This window comes from Vigna unguiculata, chromosome 7 (assembly GCF_004118075.2).
Source record: "Vigna unguiculata cultivar IT97K-499-35 chromosome 7, ASM411807v1, whole genome shotgun sequence".
Lineage (NCBI taxonomy): Eukaryota > Viridiplantae > Streptophyta > Magnoliopsida > Fabales > Fabaceae > Vigna > Vigna unguiculata.
Genome location: NC_040285.1, coordinates 35,286,451 through 35,303,075, shown reverse-complemented (window position 1 = coordinate 35,303,075; position 16,625 = coordinate 35,286,451). Strand labels below are relative to the sequence as shown.

General features: G+C 32.3%; 1 protein-coding gene across 1 annotated transcript; it reads right to left on the bottom strand.

Moving 5' to 3' along the window:
- Positions 1–2,498: 2,498 nt before the first annotated feature.
- Positions 2,499–6,327, bottom strand: LOC114190841. The gene is made up of 4 exons (XM_028079888.1): positions 5,750–6,327; positions 5,513–5,598; positions 4,313–5,344; positions 2,499–3,530 (listed from the first exon to the last, which is right to left on the bottom strand). The coding sequence occupies exons 1-4, from the start codon at positions 5,934–5,936 to the stop codon at positions 2,832–2,834; spliced, it is 2,004 nt and encodes a 667-aa protein (XP_027935689.1). The 5' UTR covers positions 5,937–6,327; the 3' UTR covers positions 2,499–2,831.
- Between the last annotated feature and the right edge of the window lie 10,298 nt (positions 6,328–16,625).

Sequence of the window (16,625 nt, the reverse complement as noted above, 5' to 3'; positions counted from 1 at the left end):
CTCTGTGTAAATTTTTGAAAACGTCTCCGAACTTATTCCATGAAAAAGTGTTTAAGTAATTTTTGTTTCATTTTTACATTACTGTCAGTGAGAGGGGGCGAGGAGTCATATGCATATGCTTCTGCGGCTGTGATATTTGTGCACAATAAATAAGGAAAAATTATTATAAGCATTAGTAATTAATTTATCACTGTTATTTGAATTTGTGTGATCCCTAAACAATATTATTGGGTCTAACGAACTCTTCAACAATAATGATTGTTGGAGAACGTAATGTAAGTTTTATTAATCATACATTATCTGAAACTTTGAATACTTTGGCAACTGCAAAACAATACGTGGTGATGTCCTGAAGTATGGTTGCTTAAATTAGGTAACGAAATGAACATTTCGTACACATTTATAAGTTGCAGCATATAACTGAAACAGAAGAAAATGAGATTTAGCATGTGTGGTGTTGCAATTTGTGTTATCGATAAACTTAGAAAGATTCCCTTTACTTTCCTTTCACCGCACACCGGAAACCCTTTTCTTTTTAATTTGTTTCTTGTCAGGGCCAGTGTGATAAAATGTTTAGCACTGATAGTTGAAATGCATTGCCCTAAACAAAAAGTGTGGCCATTGCACTAGGTTTCTTTTTTGGTGTTAAAGTAGTGACAGCTTTTCCTATCTGAGTCTTTGCTTCCAATCAATGACTCATAATTGTTGAAATAAGGTTGATGATGAGAGGAAAGTGGAGTTGATGATGAATGTTAATAATTGATAATGCATGCATAAATGCAAGAGAGAGTAGAAGTAGGAGTATGATGTGAGGGCATGAAAGAGTGAAGAACTTAAATTAGAAAGCGTTGAGAGAGAGAGACAGAAGAAACAGATCTATAAGCGAAGCAATGTGTTGCCTCTCTCAACAGCTGAACATTAAATTGGACAGAGTTCTCAGTCTCCTTTCCTGTTCCCACCATTTACGTTCAGACATATATGGTTAATACCACATGTCACATATTAATTAACTATTTCATCACTTCTCGTTTGAATTTCCCGCTTTTTTTCTTATTATACTTTTACTTTCACCTCCCACACATACTATCTTTTCTTCACAATCTCTTTTTGAATTTAACCATCTTTTAACTTAAAGTTTGATACCAATCTTCACGTACGTTGCAATGAGAAAAGAGAGACCATACAAACAATTGTAAGTATTACTGAAACAGTAAGTTTTTGTATATAATTACTCTAATTATTTTATCTGTCTAATTTTGTTACTTGCTTTTGTACTCTACCTACTTGGTTTTATGTTATTTTTCTTTTCTTTCCTATGTGTCAGAGAAACGTATCTCTATTTTCTCGAGTTTTTGTTTGAAGAAAAGGATCGTTTTCTTTTGGAAGGAAGCTCATTAACTTTGAAAAGAAAAAGAAAAAGTACATTGCGTTGGTTTCCTTTTTCAACATTTAACTTTTTGTTTTCAAGAAAAGAAAGAAAAAAATTGCGTGCATCGAAGTTCCTGAACGTTTTCATGCAAAAATTCCTTTTATTTACTTTTTAAAATAATCGTTAGTGCATGCTAGATTACAATCTCAAAGTTCCAGGAAGTAAGAACCAAACAGAATATGATTCTCTGAGCATATGCCATCTTTATATCTTGTTCAAAAGGTAAGGTAACCTTTTTATAATCTTACCTTTTCTTCTTTGTGGTACGATAACAGTGTTTGTGCACTAATCTATTATTCCATCCATTTTGTATCCAAGGTAAAAAAGATATTATGCTGTCTATGGAGAAATCCATCTTTAGAAAATAAAACAAATTATATTTTTTGCAACATTCTTTTTTTATATGAAGGAAAAATGATAGATATAATATTGGTATGTGACAGTATGGAATTTTCTTTTTTGAAAACTATTATTTAAACTCTTCACCTCTGAGTTTATATTTGATGGGTATAAAATCTTAATTTCTTTATCAACTGCAAAAGAATTTCATATATCTTAGAAAAAGTTACATGGAACAAATTTATGAATGTTTTTTTATCCTTCCCAACGAAGGGAATTCAACTTTGTTTATGTTAATTTATGAAATAGTATATATTAGGATTGCATACATCAGCAGCACATGCATATTGGAGGATGCCCGATTAAATGAATTGTTTTTTGTTATTCAAGAAGAATTTAGTTTAACCATCCCTGTATTATTAAAATTTATTTGTTGAGTTTATTATATTTTTATTCTATAAGATTATGATATATCCACATATATATGCAATTGATATCTTCGAAATTTGAGACAAGAGTTGTGATGCCTTCCTGCATTTCCACACTTTGTTCATTTGAGAAGTAAAATAGAAAGAGAATAAAAAATAAATAAATTGAAATTATTGAATATTTAATAAAAAAAAGTGAATAAAAACTTGTTCAAAGTTATTTGAATTTATAAAATACTTAAAATTTAACTATAATCGTATTAAAACTAATAAAGAACCTTCAGAAAATCAATACCCGTTGATTTACATAATTTGATCACGTCAATCAGCTTCCTCGTACTTTAACCAAAGCAAAATTCATTGACTTTTTAAAAATTTACATTAGCAACCTAGGAGATACAGAGAGAAGGAGTAAAAAACAAAGGACACGGAAACCTCTGCAAGAAAATCATGAGTTTTTTACAGAACAAAGGTGTGAGGCCCTCGCTGTTTTCATGGTTTCACAATGGGACCCACCGCCACGGCTTCCACGGATGAGGGATCCATGCCGTAGCCACAGCAACGGGCTTCTAATTCATCACGTGAATCCTTTCCCATGTGGGCCCCACACTTTCCCTTCCAAACGACGCCGTCCCTTATGTATACACGCCGCCAACCATAACGGTTAACGTTTCATGCACCAACCACTCCACTATGTTCCTCTCTATCTCCTTCACCAACCCTTCTTCTTCCTCTTCTTCCCTCATCTCCTCCATCTCTACCAACCCATCAATGTCCTCCAAAACCTCGCACTTCGCACGTGGCAAACTCCGAACCCTCTCCCACACCGTCTCCAACAGCCTCCCTCTGAAACGCTTCGGCCTAACCAGAATCTCCGACAGCAACTCGTCCACCAAATCGAACAGCAATCTACGGTTGCAGCGCGGACCCAGCCCGTGTTTCCGCTCAAAGACGCAATCTTTGTTGTCTTCAAGGAAAGAGACAAAGGAATGGGATGTTGGGTAGCGCTCCAGACTGTGAAAGAGTGAAGGGTCCAAAGGGTGGGTGGGAGAGAACCACTGAAAATGGAGGTGGGGTATACGCGTGGTGGCGTTGCTGTGGGACCCCGTGGTACGGGACAAGATGGTCGTCACGTAGTGAAACTCTGGTCCTTCGTGGAGTGCGGCGGAGGAGATGGTGGTGAAGGCGCCGTGAGATTTGTCGTGATCGCAGGTTGTTGGTCCTCGGGGTGCGGGTGGTCGTGGCGCTTCTTCTCTGTACGTCTGGCGCGAACAACTAAATAACTGTGTGTTGCGTTTTGCATCTCGACAATCATCATCATCACTCACCCGTGTCTGTGTTTTTTACCGTATGACACAAGCAAGAGTTAAACCGAATGCTCAGAAAACAGGGGCCAAAAAAGATCAATACAACAAATTTGAAACATTTTTCTTTTCTTGTGTTTTATGTTCTCAAAATAGATATTTTTTATGGAAATGAAATTATTAGTAAATTACTATTTCAATAAATGAAAAACTTTTATATTTTCAGTTTTTTATAAAGAAACCTCTAATTTTAAACGACATCAAAATTTTCATAAATTAAAAATTTTCTCAATATCAATATATATATATATATATATATATATATATATATATATATAAAGTTAAGAAAAAAGAGAGTTTGATATTATTTGAAAGATCTGTTTTATATTGTAGGACTAGTATGCAAATGCAATTTAAAAGAAAAAATATGGGAAGGAAAAAAAAAGGAAAAAGTGAACTAAAGTGTGTGTTTTATAAGAATATGTATATAGAGATGGAGTTTATGGGAAGTCGAGGATATTCTAAAGAAACAAGATTATAAATGTAAGCTGGCTGTGTAATTGTACAGTGATGATTAAATTAAAAGTAATGATCATTTTAAAAATTTAATTATAACTATTTAAATATTATACAAGTTATATTATTAAATTTCTGACTTGAGAAGTTGTTGATTAAATATAATATTCATGTAAAGAAACTCAACAATAATGTATTGTTTCTTTTTTTACGAGAATAATGTATTGGTGTTTGTAATGAGAAAAGATAATAGAGAAAGAAAGACTTGTAATTTATAAAATTTATTTAACGGGTACCTGTTTTTGAGGAGAAAGACCTATCTTGACAGGGAGAAGATTTGGAACCGTGTTGTGACCATTAAAAAGATCGCTTGAAAGTGGACGAGTTCTCTTCTTTTTGGTTTTGATGCCATTGAAATTAGTGACTAATGGGTAACGAATAATAAATGGCTCTTCTTGCTTGTTTCTAATTGATGTTTGTGGAGGCTTGTTGACTCTCCTACTCGACTTTCCAAAGGTTGTTTTTTTGCATTTTGTGACTGCTTTTTGGTTCTGCAACTCTTTCCTGGCCAATGTTTGAGGCTTTGGCTGTGAAGAAACTTCTGAAAGCTCAGTTTCAATGTTGATCGCATGTGGAGGTGATGGTGGTTTTAGCACTGAGTGTGTGCTTTGATTTTTTGGAGTTGTGCTTGGTTTTTGTTTGGTGTCAGTAAATCTGCTGAGCCTTGGGGAGTAAGATGAGTTTGAAAGTTTTCCTGGGCTGGATTCATTCACTGGAGTTTTTGAAGTTTTCTTGAATGAGATTTTGGTTACACATTCCTCTTCTCCATGGTCTCTGTTTTTGATAGTGTTGGTGATGTCGCGACCAACCTTTCTGCTCACACTTTCTCTAACCTGTCTGGCAATTTGCTTGGCATAGTGACTCGGACTCCTGCTATTGTTCTCATCATATTTTCCCTTTGAAAAAGAAAACCGAGGAACCTCAAAATCCTCATAAGAAACTGTGTTCTCCTTGTTGATTTGGAGAGAGAGTCTATGCTCAACATCCGATTTTCTTGCAGAGGACATTTTAGGAATCCCAGGCAAGAAGTCACTTCCAGTGCTGTTTCTATGTTTGATTATTTTGATATGTTGTCGTGGTCTATAAAGGTTTGGAGTGGAAAGGCACGGGGAAGAAGGGGAATGTGTATCAGGAAGAAGATCGAGACCCATTAACCTCGCAACCAAAGTTGGTGTCTTGGTCCCTGGAGAGACACTGATTTCTGACGAAAGATCACTAATTTCTGTTTTTGATCTTGTGCTCCCTCTTGTTCTGATCTGAATGTTCTTCTGGTTTTCAAAAATCATTAAACAAGTTAAGTGATTAAACCATCATTATTCTCATCAAACAAACAAACAAACCCACTAAAAACATATGTGAAAGCGAAACACATAAAAATTGGTGAAAAGTTGAAGGTGATGTGAAACTTGTGAAAAGGTGCATGCCAATTAACTTACAGGTATTTTGAAATTTGCTTCTTTTGAGATTGATGACACTGTAGTACCATCTTCTGACTCCAAGCTATGCCTTGGTCCTTCAGCTCCTGAAATATACAAAACCATGAATTATCCATAGTTCCCCAGAATAAGTTGATTTAGGAGTATAAAGAAATTATTTTATGTTGTAGTAAAGAGGTAATTTTAGAGCAAAAGGGTGTTTGAGAGTTGGAGAAAAGTAAGTAAAGTAAAGTGTACCTTTAGGGAGAGTGTGGTGTTCTCGGGTGCGAGACTTGAAAGAGGATGGTTGGTGGTTAATGGAAAAGTGAAATGGATGAAAATCGAAGGCCTGAAAGAGTGCACAGATGCAACCAGAAGGGATTTCCGTTTGAGCTTCTCCACCCCTCTTGGAGGACCTTCCACCCCAATGCCACTCCTTGCCCATAATTCGTAAACTTACGTCTTCGCTCAAGTCTCAAAGTAAGAAAGATGATTCGTTTCAAAGTGACAAAATCAGAATAAAAAAGACATATATAAAAGGAACCAGCCTGCGGTGTATTAGTTTAAGGTATTGGAAAAATAATCTAAAATGGGTGATGATATATATATATATTTATGCAAATGCAGGTGAAGAAGCGAGAAAAACGGATCCGTTTTGAAGCATAAAACGGTCACATTTGATGAAAGGAATTAAAGTACAGTTGAAGATGTGTATTTTGGAATTTGCGAGTACCAAAAAGATGCAGAAACTACCGAGAGATGCAAATCCATTTCTCTAAAGCTTTAGGACCAAACGAGACAAGTCAAAAGCGATACCTGGTTTATTGCACACTTTCATGCTGTCGTAATCTTGAGGGGAAAGACATTTTTTATGTTTAGCTTCGTCTTTCATCTCTATATGTTCACCAAGCCCACGTTTCTACCTTGGATTTCGTTCTGTCAAAAACATGCCTTTTTCTCCTCACATTTCACCTTACAGTCATATAATTTCCAGAAAATCAATTTTTTTAACAGGAAAGAGAAAAACAAAAGAATAAAAATAGTCTACGTAAGGTGTAATTAAAAATTCTTGAACGTAAATTATTTTTACACCCCTTTCATATTACTCTTCATTATCTTTCACTTTCTTTTTTTCTTAAAGAATATAAAAATTATTTTGTGTTAACATCATTTTATCTTTATAAAAATTGTTAAATAATAATAAAATAGTGTCAAATATCTTTTTTTTCAAATAATACTACCCATAATTTCGAATGGTATGCAACAGAAATGGATGCACGCGAAGCAAATCATAGGAGAACGTGCATTAGCGAGAGGGCAGTTAAATGTCAATTTCAACTACATTATCAACCAAGTAAAAGTTTAAATTCAATGCACGTTAATGGTACTGAAGTAAACTAAACTTTATTTGAAGAATAAATATCAAAAGTACTTTAAAAGACTATGTAAACTTTTTTTTAAATCCGAAAGGATTAATTTAAAATATTTCAACTGTCTTATATCAAAGTACATTTTTAAATAAAGTACAAAATTTCGTTTTGGAATATTCAAATTTACAGTAGAAACTGTTAGTACAGTTTTAAATGCCTTTAGAGAAAACTGAAATCTCAATTTATACATACATCTAAAAAAAATCATCGTACACGAAAATTTGACAATTTCAGGAATAAACATATCCCTCTTATACAATAGCATGATTATCTAAGGGGCGGAGGGTCATGGCACCCAAATACTTTTGATTGTTTTAAAAATCATGTATATCTTCTTAAAATTTTTGAAAACTTTTACATTATAAGTAGTATATTTTGAAAAATGAAAATTATATTGTATATTTTTTATTTCTTTTATAAAGCGTGACATTTAATATTAATATATAATAAAATATAAAATCAAATATAATAAAAGAATGAAAGTATTTAGGTTTAATATTTTTTTTTGTCTATGTTTTTGTTTGAAAATATCAAATTATGACTGAAAATTTAGAAGAAATTGAGACTAAAAGAGCTGGAGGACAATTTTTTTAAAATAGAAATCAAAAGATTAATTAAATCAAATATTTATTAAGATATTTTTTATTTTCTTTTTTATTGTCTTTTTAGTTTTTTACACAATTGTACTCGTCTCTCACTCTCATGTATTTTTTTTTTAAGAAAACAGAGAATTAGACACAAACTTAATTTTTATTTTTCATTTGTTTTCTTTCTCTTTAAAAAAAAAAAAACCCTCTTCGTGTTTCACCTAATAATGAAATATTAGTTTAATAGTTATTAATATTATTTTTATTTTATAAACCTTTGAATATTTCTTTTTAAAATATAGAAAAAATAAAAAAAATTATTTATTTTTACATGACTGATTATTAATTACGACTTTATTAATATATTTTTCTTTCTAATAGATAAGTCTCTCAATTTTTTAATTATATAAGTGCATTAATAAAAAATAAAATAATATGCTCATTTACTAAAAAAGGAACTATTAATGAAAATGAAAATAAAATATATTTTACTTCACATTTTTAACATTTTACTAGTGATTAAATCTGATAATTTAACTGTTCAATTAAAAGAATAACTTTTTAAAACATGACATGAATAATCTAATATATTAATTAAAGAATTATATTATTTGTTCTTTTAACTTTATACTGATCATTCAATCTAATAATGAAAGATAATATTACTTTAGTCCACCTAAAAATTATTTTCAAGATCTGTTGTCACCGACGAAATAACTCAAACAATTCCGTGCCACGACTTTGGTGTGTACAGTGTAATATGATAATTGGTTTATCATTTGAAATATTTGAAACAACGAGACAAAAAAATTGTAACTCCCGCTTGTTCTAAAGCGTGGTGTGAGAATTCCGGAGTAAAAAGCAAATACAGTATCTCCAACAATCCTCTATTATCTACATTGTTCTTTGGGGGCATCCAAACAATTTGTTTGCAGTCAAGCCTTAAACAAAATTCACACCAACCCATATTTGTCCCATTCTGTCCCAACTTTGGAAATATCAGTTTAGAAATATGCAAACATCTGCCTTCAACTTATTCTCATAATAATTAAATTATAGGAATAATCCATTTATACAGTTAAACTTTTGTGTGTTATCGTGGAAGAAATTATTAATATTATCAGCGGATCTTACCGATATTTTTGGTAGTTAAAAAATTTACTCAAATGTATATTTAATTATTACCAATAATATGATAAAATTGAATACATCAGTTGGTATAACAGTAATTACAAAATAAAAAAATCACATATATAAATGGTGATCCTTCTTTCTTCAAATTCTTGAATCATAAAAAATTCAATCAAAACTAAAAATTTTAATTATGTTTTATATAAATGATCATATTGTAGACAATAAATTCATCTTCGATTGAAGAGAAAAATCTTTATGTTGTAATTGTAAAATGTGACATCCCATTTTTAATATAATTTTTCTAATAAATGATGCATCATATAGTTATAATATAAAAAGAACACACGACAAGAAGTATATAGGTATCAATCATTACAGTCATCCATATCCATAATATACGAGAAGGAAAACCAAAATACAACACAATGCCATGAACAAAATCTAAATATGAAACAATTTAACAAAAGGTTGCTCACAGAGCAATTGAATTTCAATTAAAAGAAAGATTCTTCAAAATAGGCTCAATAGTGAGCCAAATCCAACACACAGCTAAACTACATTGCAACATCCCCATCTACATGATGACCACCAGGGATTTCCACATCTACTCAAAAAAAAAATGGTGATCATTGCAAAAAGGAAAAAGTCATACAAAAAATACAACACAGAAAAAGAGTAAGCTAGAGATAAAAATATATTTTTATCATATAAATGTGCAGGTCATTCCTTAAGCAGATTATAAATACATAAATCAGTAAGCATATAAGGCATGTAATGGCAAATAATGCAAGACCTTTGACTCAATTATCCAGATTATGCGCTTAATATAGAATTCTAAGGAAGTATACACCTACGTTGATTTCTAAACTCTGCAAAGTCTCGCCACAAGGGGTTATCTCCCAATCAATTACAAGATTAATCCCAATATGTCTCAGGCTTAAACTCCTCCAAAGACTAGGATCTCCTGACACTCTTACCATATAATCACTCTACTCTACTTGAGTGTGAGTGATTATTAGAGTTCAAAATACATTCCTTATCTAGACATCTCCTGTATCAAGGCATACACTAACCACACCATCACTAAGAATTTCCCTTAAAACTCTTTTATCATCACATTCCACATGTTATATCAGAATAATTATCATCTCAAACTAAAGACATCAAGTACAGGTCAAAAAATGCCACATCATTCATGCATAGTTTCATACATCATATTTTTAATATTAACTCAGTCAATCACAAGTTAAAAGAATTAAAATTTTGTAGCAATTCTTGCTTAAGCTAGATTGAGCTAAGATTCGAACAAAGAAAGTAAAATTCTGCTATTCTTGCTTAAGCTAAAAATTCCTGCTTAAGTTGGACTGATGTCGCTTAAGCTAGACTGAAAAAAATCCAAAACAACAAAACTAAAAAAAAAAACATAACCTCGAACATCAAAAAAAAAATTTTAAGCACGATTCAAGACCAAAAACATGCATGATACTTAAAAAAAGTTTTAAAGTCATAGTTTCCTTTACCTTAACAAATGCTGAACTAGTTAAAACCAAGACCAAATAGAAGAGCAAAAATAGACGTTTATAGCTTAAAGACTTGGAAATAAGAATACGAAAGACATAGTCAGTTCCTTACCCACAAAATGGGCTAGGACTGGAACCGAAAAGAAACGAAATAGAAAAGGGTTTTGAGTTTGACTTACGCAAAGGGACGAACTGTTCAGCTAGTTCGAAGGAGGATCTTGCTCAAGTCCTAGCTCAGCTTCTTAAAAGAGAGAATAAGTGGTGAGATGTTTCACCTTTGGGAGACAGAATAAGAGTTAGTGGCTAGAAATGAGGTTCTAGAGACCCCCAATGGGCTGACTATGGGCCTTTAACCAATAAACCTGGGCTCATTTACTTGAAACACAAAAAAAAATGGAGTTTACATAAAACTAGTTATAATAAGATGAATTAAACGATCAATTAAGTCAAACGTCATTAACTTTCCTCTTTATGTCAAAGTTTGGCATGCTTGATCAAATCAGTTATGACAAAATACTTATTACATTATTTTTTTTTCTATATTCATAAAAATGAATATACAAAAAACATGAGATAAAAAGTAATGATAATTATTAAACTAATATTTCACTATTAAATGACAAAAAAAAATTCTTCAAAAATGAAAGAAAAATGAAAACAAAAATAATAAGTCATTTTTTTTCTAGAAAAAAAAACACGGTAAAAGGGAGATCACTACAATATCACAATATCTAATAAACTTAAAAGACATCATAAGAGAATAATAAATATCTTAGTAGATTTTTTATTTTTTATTATATTTGATTTTATATTTTATTATTTATTAAAATTTAATATTTTGCTTTATAAAAAATATAAAAAAAACTTATTTTAATTTCTATAGATTCTTAATAAACCATATATAATTAAAAAAGTTTTTCTGATATATAATTTTAAAAAATTTTAAAAATTAAGGTGGAACCAATGGCTTCCCCCTTCTAAGGTCCGCGCCCCCTTAGTCATGACATATCTTAAATATATAACATAAGTAACATCAACATGTGTATCGGTTGACCCAAAATCTTAAATATTTAACAAAAATAACATCATAATTCGAACATGTGTATCAGTTGACCCAAAATTTAGTTCATAAATACTATAAAATTACACAAAGAAGAAATGGCGGTAGGGTAGATTTTTGTTCTATTCCCAATGGGGTAGGAGGGAGCATCGAAATTTTATCCCCACAACGATAAGAATGTGGTAAGTTTTTTATGGTTAAACAGCATAGCATAGCCTTATAATTTGATGATGGGAGAGTATACAGTGAAAAAGAATAAAGAGACGAGAATCGTGCAGAAATAGGTCTGCTGTTGTAGGAAGTACCAAGTAAGTGGTGGGACAAGAACAAGACAAGGGCTTCAATTTTAATATCATCAAATTTTTGGTTGAAAAGAAATTAACTCAAAATTTCTACTCTGCTTTGTTGCTATTAAGATGGTCTGCGTCTGAATTGGGACTCAGTGTCAGGCTGCACCTGCACCTGCAACCATCATGCTCTAATTGCAACAACACAGTCCTTCTACAATCACTTATTTTATGATGCTACCACTTTTTCTACAAACACACTCACTCTCTACAAATTCTAACTTATTTCACCTATCATATGATGTTATCATTACCTTCATACACCACAATTCAATGCACCCTTCTCTCCTTTTCCTTCGCATTTCATGTTTTTAGTTTTTACTCTTTCAAACTTTACCGGTGTAATAACTCCCACTACAAAAAATTGTGTAAGTTGTATAAAAACAGTTACAATAATTGAAAATACTGTGCTACAACATCTCTGTGTAAATTTTTAAAAACGTCTCCGAACTTATCCCTCTAGTCATAATATATCAACATTTTCATCTTCAACTTAGTATATGGAAAAGTGTTTTAAGTAATTTATGTTTCATTTCCACATTACTCTCAGTGAGAGGGGGAGAGGAGTCACATGTGATCCCTAAACAATATTATTGGGTCTAACGAACTCTTCAACAATAATGATTGTCGGGGAACGTAATGTAAGTTTTATTAATCAAACATTATCTGAAAATTTGAATACTTTGGCAACTGCAAAACAATACGTGGTGCTGTCCTGAAGTATGGTTGCTTAAATTAGGTAACGAAATGAACATTTCGTACACATTTATAAGTTGCAGCATATAACTGAAACAGAAGAAAATGAGATTTAGCATGTGTGGTGTTGCAATTTGTGTTATCGATAAACTTGGAAAGATTCCCTTTACTTTCCTTTCACCGCACACCGTAAACCCTTTTCTTTTTAATTTGTTTTTTGTCAGGGCCAGTGTGATAAAATGTTTAGCACTGATAGTTGAAATGCATTGCCCTAAACAAATAGTGTGGCCATTGCACTAGGTTTCTTTTTTGGTGTTAAAGTAGTGACAGCTTTTCCTATCTGAGTCTTTGCTTCCAATCAATGACTCATAATTGTTGAAATAAGGTTGATGATGAGAGGAAAGTGGAGTTGATGATGAATGTTAATAATTGATAATGCATGCATAAATGCAAGAGAGAGTAGAAGTAGGAGTATGATGTGAGGGCATGAAAGAGTGAAGAACTTAAATTAGAAAGCGTTGAAGGAGAGAGACAGAAGAAACAGATCTATAAGCGAAGCAATGTGTTGCCTCTCTCAACAGCTGAACATTAAATTGGACAGAGTTCTCAGTCTCCTTTCCTGTTCCCACCATTTACGTTCAGACATATATGGTTAATACCACATGTCACATATTAATTAACTATTTCATCACTTCTCGTTTGAATTTCCCGCTTTTTTTCTTATTATACTTTTACTTTCACCTCCCACACATACTATCTTTTCTTCACAATCTCTTTTTGAATTTAACCATCTTTTAACTTAAAGTTTGATACCAATCTTCACATACGTTGCAATGAGAAAAGAGAGACCATACAAACAATTGTAAGTATTACTGAAACAGTAAGTTTTTGTATATAATTACTCTAATTATTTTATCTGTCTAATTTTGTTACTTGCTTTTGATTCTACCTACTTGTTTCAGAGTAATGATCTATCGTCTTTCTTTTACATAATACTTTATATATAATTATTATTATTGTTATTATTTAAATACAATATTTTATTATTAAATTTAGTTGTCAAAAATAATGTCCAAATAGTATTTCTCTGGCTTTTATGTTATTTTTCTTTTCTTTCCTGGGTATCAAACAAACATGTCTCCATTTTCTCAAATTTTGGTTTGAAGAAAAGGATCGTTTGCTTTTGGACGGAAGCTTTTTTTTTAAAAGAAAAAGAAAAAGTTTATTGTGCTGATTTCCTTTTCAACATTTAACTTTTTGTTTCCAACAAAGAAAAAGAAAAAAAAATGCTTGCATCGAAGTTGGCAAACGTTTTCATGCAAAAAATTCCTTTTATTTATTTTTTAAAATAATTTTATTGCATGATAGACTACAATCTCAAAGTTCCACGGAGTAAGAACCAAACAGAATATGATTCTCTGAGCATATTCCACCTTTTTATCCTGCTTCTTGTTCTTGTTCAAAAGGTGAGGCATCCTTTTTATAAATCTTACCTTTTCTTCTTTGTGGTACGATAACAGTGTCTCTGCACTAATCTATTGTTCCATCCACTTTATATCTAAGTTAAAACATATCATATTGTTATCCATCTTCAGAAAATAAAACAAATTATATTTTTTGAAACATTATTTTTATGTTCTTAAACGAAGGAAAACGGATTGATATAATTGGCGTATGACGGTATGAAATATTTCTTTTGTGCAAACTATTATTGAAACCTCTTCACCTCTTAGTTAATGTTTAATGGGTATAAAATCTTAATTTCTTTATGAACTGCCAAAATTTTTCATACATCTTAGAAAAAAAAATTACATGAAAAAAAAACATATAAATTAATTATTAAATATCTATTAATAATGATGAATACTTTTAGAAGAAGATAAAGAGATAACCATATAAAGTGTAGAGTAAGTAAGAGATTTTTAAAATAAAATTATGAGTAAAGTCATATGATAAATAATTAAGTAATCTGAAGTTCAATATCTTGAAGGAAAATTCTGTTTTCTTCTGTGATTGGACTCTCGTATGATTGAATGAGATCAACTTGTTTTGATTTTGTTGGAAATAACCTTTTATATAATGATATCTTTGACGCATTAATTCATTTTCATTTTCAATACTATTTTTAACTTGATTGAAAGTGGTATGTAGATAATCTGGAAATGAATCCGCAAACATTATTTCATTTTCACTTTTTTATGTCTTAAATAGTGGGGAACCATGTGTCAATCAATATGCGTTGATGTACCTAATTTCATCATGTCAATCTGCTTCCTCGTACTGTAGGTAAAGCAAAATCCATTGACTGGTTTGAATTTCCTGGAACTATAAACCAAATAAATATTAACAAAAATAAAAAGAATGAAATTTACAATATAGAGCAACCTAGGATATAGATAGATAGAGGGAGGGTAAAAAGCAAAGGACACGGAAACCTCTGCAAGAAAATCATGAGTTTTACAGAACAAGGTGTGAGGCCCTCTCTTTTTTTCATGTTTTGAAAATGGGACCCACTGCCACGGCTTCTCATTCTCACTCATCACGTGAATCTTCTCTCCCATGGCCTCTCCACACTTTCCTTTCCAGACGACGCCGTTCACTCCACCAACCATAACGGTTAACGTTTCACACACCAACCACTACACTATCCCTTCTTCTTCCTCTTTTTTCCTCATCTCTTCCATCTCTACCAAACCATCAATGCCCTCCAAAACCCTCTCTGGAACGCTTCGGCCTAACCAGAATCTCCGGGACACGGAACAGCTATCTATGGTTGCAGTGTGAACCCAGCTTGTGTCTCCCTTCAAAGACGCAATCTTTGCTGTCTTCTGGGAAAGAGACAAAGGAATGGGATGTTGGGTAGCGCTCCAGACTGTGAAAGAGTGAAGGGTCCAAAGGGTGGGTGGGAGAGAACCACTGAAAAATGGAGGTGGGGGATACGCGTGGTGGCGTTGCTGTGGGACCCAGTGGTCGTGGAGTGCGGCGGAGGGGGTGGTGGTGAAGACGCCGTGAGGTTTGTCGTGATCGCTGGCGGTTGGTCCTCGGGGTGCGGGTGGTCGTGGCGCTTCTTCTCTGTACGTCTGGCGCGAACAACGAATAACCGCGTGTTGTGTTTTGCATCTCGACAATCATCATCATCATCACCCCGTGTCTGTGTTTTTTACCGTATGACATAGGCAAAAGTTAAACCGAATGCTCAGAACACACGGATCAGATAAGATCAATATAACAAATTTGAAACATGTGTTCTTTAATCTTTTTTGAGTTATATGTACACATCTTCATTTTTATTAGCTTCCATTCAATTTTTCAAAATATCTTCACGAAAAATAAATAAAATCTGTATTATCATGACTTGAAAAATGTGAATAAAATTACTTGGGGTGGGTAAAGAAATTTATATCCCTAAAGATAAATATTTAATACAATTATTAAAGTTTCAATTAATTTTAAAAATTTAAGTTTAGTTTGTATATAGTGCATGTTTGTTTTCCTGTCAAAACAAATAGACGACAAATCTATGATCCGGTTAAAATTGAATCTATTTTGAATGACTGTTATTTTTATGGAAAATACATGAAATTTGAATGATAGTGTCGAAACTAAAAACCAATCACCCTAATATTGGGGTCCACATCCTACGCACTGCAGTAAAGTATGAATGCTGCTGAGATGAAACGTAGGGTAGTCCAAAGTAAGATACCCTTAAAACGGGAGGATGGAATTACCAAAGGAGAACGACGGCTACCAAAAAAAGGATAGAACAAAAATTCTACCTTCTTGGACAATACTATTGTTTGACGTTGAGATAGGTAAAATGATTGCAGTTACAACAATTGAACGAAATACGATGATTCAGGGTTTTGTTTCGTATTTTAAGCAATCAAGCCTCTAATTTCACCAGGATACTGAATCATCTCAACTAACACAAAGATACCTGCATAATTAATCAAACAAAAAATAACGTTGGCATTAAAACTAATTAGACTATTCTGATAGCGTAGAATGTGACATATATTATACTCTCATGCATTTTAATCTGAAATTAACAGAGAAGGAATAGTAGTAGTACTTTGATATCAGAATGGAAGTAAGCAATGAATAATAGAGCACCTAATCCGTATGAGCAATAACAAATGCAGAGGCAACAACAGAGGCGGGGATTTGACTGTGTTAATTTGTGGCACAACACTAATGTCAGAAACACACCCATTCATTTTAAAATTCTTTTCTCCAATTTATGTACCAAACGTCTCTTGCAATACCTAACAAAATACAATGCCATTCAATATTTTTCAGTTCATGGATGAACAACAGCATTTAAATCGTCTCAGTAACTTTGGCTCTGTCCCAAACCAAC